The sequence below is a fragment of the Formica exsecta genome, unplaced genomic scaffold (assembly GCF_003651465.1).
Source record: "Formica exsecta isolate Colony F162 unplaced genomic scaffold, ASM365146v1 scaffold26, whole genome shotgun sequence".
Lineage (NCBI taxonomy): Eukaryota > Metazoa > Arthropoda > Insecta > Hymenoptera > Formicidae > Formica > Formica exsecta.
This window is the reverse complement of record NW_021849866.1, coordinates 1,737,869-1,744,555: the sequence shown is the minus strand read 5'-3', so window position 1 is coordinate 1,744,555 and position 6,687 is coordinate 1,737,869. Positions and strand designations below refer to the sequence as shown.

The window sequence follows — 6,687 nt, the reverse complement described above, 5'->3', positions numbered from 1 at the left end:
AGAGAGAGAGAGAGAGAGAGAGAGAAGTGGAAGAAAAGAGAAGCGAGAGAAAAACTGTCTCCCTCCGCCTCCCTGGAACACGTTAGAGGCACTCCGTCGATCAAAATCGACGATGTGACCAAAGTGAATTGTAGCTATATCGGGTGTACTACTAGTTACGCGAGGTGATTTTTCCAGGAGAGACAGAATGCGAGGCCGGACGCGCCAGGTCTCGCTAATGGCAGTTGCGCGATGATTCCCTGTCACATTTTTATCTCGTACAAAAGCTTCATGTGGAGAGTCACATATGCGAAACGGAAACATTGTCACGTATAGTCGGCTTTGACCGAAATACTGAGCAGAATTGGGCATAGAATACATCGTATCACATTTATATATGTCGCATTATATATATCGTCTGCGCAAGTTTTTTCCCTCGATATTCTTCGATAGTCTTCAACAAAATTAAAAAAAAAAAACCTGTTTCTCGTTCTCTGGAGAAGCTTAATTAATGCGGCATACAATTAATATGAGACAAGAATAAGAATAGTTTCAATGGAAAAGACAGAACTAATCTTTAACATTAAAAATGATAATATGCCATTTCTCTGAACATGTCGAATAAAAATGCGAATACGATTGAAAAGTCAGATATAATGGTCATGCGGGTACTGTCGGATTATCATGTAAAAAATCAAGCAGTTCCACAATGTATTTGTCAAAACATTGGTCTCGTTTACCCATTTTTGCTCCGTTCAACATGGAGGAAGAAAATGCCACGAAAGTGCCAGTGCTCTCAAAACTTTTCGGAAGATTGCACGTAACTCCGCGAAGTATAATAAATATGTTTTGCATATATTTACAAGCGTATCCGTAGAGTTACGACTGTAACTGCTGTGATTGTTATAGAGCCAGAAAGGCGTTTGAAAAAATGATGAATTCTCGATTTTCGCATCCTTATTGCAATATTAAATTATATTTATTTATTTTTAGTTGCTTTTTGTAAAATCTGCTGCGTTTATCTTACTTGTCTCGTAACGAAAGAAATATTGCATTACTTTAGGGAAAAGTTCGCCACAAAAGATACCGTAAGAAACGATGTTAACAAGTCGAACAACATGCAAAAAATCACATTACCTTGCGTCCATCGAGCAAACTTGTAACGTTGAATTTCCCGCGAGATTTTTATGTCAACAATTCTGTCTTGCATAAAGCTGCTTCCTACAGATTTCTTTTGTCCAATAGTTCTGTTGAAATATTTCTAAGATACGATTATTACATACTCTATGCTTAAAATACGATGAAACATATAAATAATAAAAAATATAATCTCTTTAATAAAGCTTAATTGGGAAATATATCAAAATTCAAAACTTAGAAACAAATTTTTTTTTGACGGAAAATCGAGAGTTTATCATACACCTGAAAACAGAATCGGGTATTTCCTGTTTCGTAGCTTTGTTGAGAGTCCTATCCCCCCCCCCTTCCCCCCGTGACAAATTTCAATCAATCGAAGCCGTCACATCGACGCTCCTCTCTAATAGAGTGTTGTCATGGCGCAAGCCTCCGGGATGTATCGTATCAACCAGAAGAGACTCACACACTTTCTCGCATGACACAAACGAATTCGGAAAGCCAAACCTAGTGATGCGCGTCAGCGAAGAAATCATGCTGTCGACGAGAGGAACGCTACAACGGGGTGTTAACGGGATCATCGGACTCAATGTCCATCATCTAACATGCATCCCTCGCGCTTTTAACGCAGAACGACAGAGGACGGACGACAATCCAATATTAAGAATTTCCCGGATCTCTCCTCAATATAATAGCACTGGGAGATGAGGAATGAGAGAGAGTTTTTCCTTCGTCCTCCCTGCCTTCCACCTTCGCGCGACACCTTCCCTTCGCACGTACACGCATCACAAGTACATTAAAGTCACACGGATCACAAGAACGCATCAGGCACACGTCGTCGACGGCCGCTATCGCGGGTCCCCCGGTGACTCGACTCGAGTCACAGGATCGGATCGCGAGCTTTCGCAGGACCGAACGCGACCCGTTATCATCATGAACATCCGCGTGCTTCCGGCAAGCGATTTATCACCGCCGAAACGCGCTGCGTCGTCACGTCGCTGGTCCACGACGTCGTCGTCGAAACGACGCTATTCGTCGCCGCGATCAGCAGCCGATCCGGTTCCGCGCCCGACTCGCTCCGACTGTCCGTCGAGGCTGGCCAGCTGGTGATCAGCTCCCGCCAGTCGGGCACGCCGGTCAGGTAGGCTAGAAGGAGTAGTATGAGGCACCCACCTAGGCACCTGCTGCCCCCAGGCTCGAGGGCAGCGCAGCCGCTCGTCTGGTTCTCCGTCGTAGGCTTCTGCACCTCCGGATGGGAGACCCGCTCCACCTGCTGGCTGCCTGTCCACGGATCGCCCTCAGTGTCCACGGCATTGTGCCGGACATTGTCCGGGGCTGCATTGTTCTGGATCACGTCCTGATGAACCACCGGCGGCAACGGCTTGTCCCTGTCCAGCTCGTCGTCCACCTCCACCGACGTCTCTGTGCCGAAGAACACCATCTTCCACTCCTCTAGTGTATCTGAAACAACATCGGCGGCTACATTGGCGAGATTAAAGGTAATAATTATTAATGAGTACATCACGTTCACAAGATTGTGCGTAAAGTGATTCGATTACACATAGCTCAAATCAGAAACAAAAGGAAAAACATATGTGTATTTACAAGAAAAAAAAAAAAAAACTGAAGCAAATTATTAATTATTAATTTATTGTCGTAATTATTAATTTATTGCTTCCTCTACAACACATTCTTCTTTCTGTATAATAATATATGAACATTGTCTTTTGTTTGTAGTATTCTTAAAGCAATCATAGTGTTCAATAAAAAACATAAGTGTATATACATATATGCAGCTAAAAAGACGATAAGATGTAAAAAATGCAAGCCTTAAAGATACTAAACTGAAAGTCTTATCTTTGACTGAGAATAACATTTATCATGTAGCAATCATGAAATAATAACTACCTACTGTTATTTTTACGTTAAGTACACACATGCAGACACGATTGCAATCAACCGTAATGGATTTCATATGATACGTACTGCGGTTCCAGAGAATGGAAATGCAAGCTTTACGCATTTAAATCTCGCAGCCATTTCCATAGACGAGATTCTGAAGAATGGGGTTTAAACGTATTATTTCCGACAATATAAAAAAATATTGCAAAGATCACACGCGTGATTTTTCAATCAGATTTTTCAGCGGGCACAAATTTCATGGAACGTTCATTCATAAATAATCACGGAACGTACATAATTATTATTCCATCCGGTAGATGATTTTCATTTCACATCAGTTCTTTATTCATATATCTGTATATCTGCCGAAAGATGCGCTTTTCACTTTCTCGCGAATTATTTCGCGACCTTGTCTGCGAATATAACGTAAGGTATTTTCAGTCTCGCACAAGTGAAGGTGCGGTAAAAATGACGGTTTCATTAGATAGACAAAACGCTAGCGAGACAGCGGAAGAGATGGCGAGAACGACGACGGCGCCGTCGGGAAATTAATAAAGCGTTATGATGCCGTAGGGAAAATTTTGTCCTAAGTTTGCTCGTGGGAACAAAGAGAGAAAAGAGAAGTTGCGAGTCTTGATTAAATAAGAGTTAAAAATAACCGAGTAATCAAGGATGACTCTCCGTGCATATTTATACAACGAAATGTATATGTCGAAATTAAAATGCAAAGAGCTTTGCAACGAGAAGACGGTAAGAACCCGTAGACGATTATCGTTTTTACGTCGGCTAAGATACACCTGTACGTTTGCATCGCTCGCTGCGGGCAAGACAAAACTAAATGAAAGCTAATTTTAAATCTCTTGTCTTCTCGACTAGTCATTAAAAGTTGACATAAAATTACTCAGTCAGTTGGTTTATAATACGTAATTGTGATATGCAGCAATTTGCATATCAATCAAAAAATAAATTCGAGGAATGTATTATAAAAATAGAAATGTTGTTTTCCAGATAATAAAAATTCATCATTCTGTCAAAATATCCATTATTTATCATTTTATTCAAAAGCTAAATAAAATGTAAATCTTTTGAGTAGATTAACTTTTGTATAAACTGTGTTAATATTATTATCTTATTTATCTTATTAACAGTATAGCAAAAAAAAACTAAAGCGTATATATGGCTTCAAATAAAATCACTTCATGGGAGAAATTGAATTTCGCAAGTAGAGACGAGCGACGATTGCGTATGAGCGAGCAGGAATCAAAGCGGCGAAAAAACGAATTCAATTTGTCGTTGACTCGTGACGAGACTACTCTCGTGTGTGCTATTTTTTTGTCGCCCTCCGGACATAAACTACCGGCTATAATAAAGTCGTCGTTAAAGTACCCCTGTTACACGAGACACAAGACAGTTGTAAAGTGTCAAGTGTCGCGATGATTGGAAGGTTGTCGTTTTACAGGAAATATCGAGAAAAAATAACTTGTGATCGAGTTGAGAGAACTGAACTAAGACTGAGGAAAAACGGTGCAGGGGAATAAAAATGTCAAAAGTCGAAACAGCGTGACCGGCTACGTAAGGACATTGTATTCAAAGGGTCGTTAGCGCGCGCGTATTAGAGGGAGATAATAATAATGTCTTAAGAGCGGAAACTATCAGATTAAGCGAGTGAAAAAAATTTCCAATCACGACGGAAATTATTTAGCAATGATGATAAACGAGAAAGCTGCTCGATCGCCAATGATGAGCTTCGTCCAATCGCGTCGGCTTTTCCATTTCACGGCACGCATTAGCGGTTTTCACTACCATTCGTCGCATTGCACTGAATTTTGAACGATTTGCGGTTACACGATGATCTAAAATTCGAGAATTTTGAAAGGAGATAACGAGCGCGATGCTTAATGACGAACATCATTGTGAGAGCAATTTTCGCTAAATCGCTGCTGCTTTGCGGAAAAGACAATTTTCAAGTGAATTATTACTATCATGTGTAGATAAGTATTTCTTGAAATAAATTATAACAATATTAAGATAAGATAGATTATACGCTAAAATATAATATAATTTTTCTTAAATATTCTACTTTTTTTGATAACACGAAAACTAAATATGACACATGAGCACTAATAAATACAATAAAATTCTAAACTGTGTATCTAAAAATATCACAATTTTCCGCTTATATTTTGTGGAAGACAAACATGCGAAATGCACAATATTCTCCGAAAGGTAATAAGATCTATACTACAAAGGTAATAGATATACGGCAATATGTGCGAGTAATGCATTAGATATTAGATAATCGACGCACACGGATATGGATACGCTCCAAGCTGCATACGGAACTCATCGATAACCAAGTCATTGGAAGTTTTGATTGAAGACCATAGCGCGTGTTGCCGGCCTCGATAAGTTTTCCTATTATCGAACTATCGCTTTCGTAAGGAACTTTAATTATAGTAGGAAAAGGCAAAACAACAAAAAAAATGTTTAACACAAAAAGTAGTGTAAAACTATGCAAAATCTCTCTTTATACCCTGCTTACAAGAGAAGAGGCTTCCCGTTTAAATTCAAGTTTAACGAATGCCAATTCAATGACAAATAACTTACAATTAAAAAAAAAAAATAATGTATCAAATGATTAATAATTTTTATAGTAACTACACAGAAAATTGGCAATTTTTTATTGATAGGTAAACATTAAATACGTATTATCAAATACGATAAAACAAAATATAAATGCAGATTAGATAAATTTTAATGAAAGAATATTGAGATTTATTTTTTATTCGTGCACATCAAAATCATGCAAATGTACAATATACACATTTCCATTCGTAATAATTAAAAATAAAATGTCTCAAAGTGCAATGTGTTTTTCAAAATCATAAAACAGTACATCTTCAAATGTTGCTGATCAAGTATTAAATGAAATATTTAATAATTTCCACAATCTAAGTACAAACAATATTGTTTTAAATTATCTAATATGTAATTAGAAATTAAATAACAACGATAAAAAATTTCACTTACAATATTATCTATGATATATCTAAGGCGAGCTACAGAAAAAAAAAAATAGAACACACATACAAAATATTCCGCGTAAAGTAATCCGAGCGTTTCATCAAATTTCATTAGAGATTAAATGGAACATTGTAAAAAACATCGAGAATTCTTTTATTTTCAAATAGAGAAGAGTAAATTACAAGAAAGAGAAATAGAATTCTCGTCACGCTTTGTAAAACATGCAGAGGGGTCACTCCACGCGGAACATTCTGAACTCAAGATAGAAGAACGTGGATAACGCGAAATAAGCTTGTCTAAAGTGCAACATATTAATAACAATAGGTAATATGCTCGTGTACAGACGAAAATAACGGTGATCACACGGAACGATCGCAATCAGTGAAAGAGAACTTCAACAAAAGGCAGAATATGAAAACCAAATTTCAACGGATCCGTTTAATCTTCGGCTTTTGCACGATACTGCATCTCTATTTTTGCATCTGCACTTGGTAGCGCGGGCGGACACGTGGAAGCGAATGCGAAACGATCGGAAGCTGTGAAACGATTCTCTTTGTTGTCCTACAAAATATCGCCCTGGGTAACAATAGCGTATATAGATTGCCATCATTACTCACTGCGCGCGTTTGCGATTATCTGTGTACACGA

General features: G+C 38.3%; 1 protein-coding gene across 2 annotated transcripts in view; it reads right to left on the bottom strand.

Moving 5' to 3' along the window:
- LOC115236688 (furin-like protease 1) overlaps positions 1-6,687 on the bottom strand; it is a 216,999-nt gene that overhangs the window by 19,534 nt on the left and 190,778 nt on the right. For both annotated transcript variants that reach the window (XM_029809291.1, XM_029809292.1), the window contains one exon: positions 2,287-2,574. In XM_029809291.1, coding sequence (XP_029665151.1) covers positions 2,287-2,574 — 288 coding nt within the window. The remainder of the gene's footprint in view (positions 1-2,286; positions 2,575-6,687) is intronic.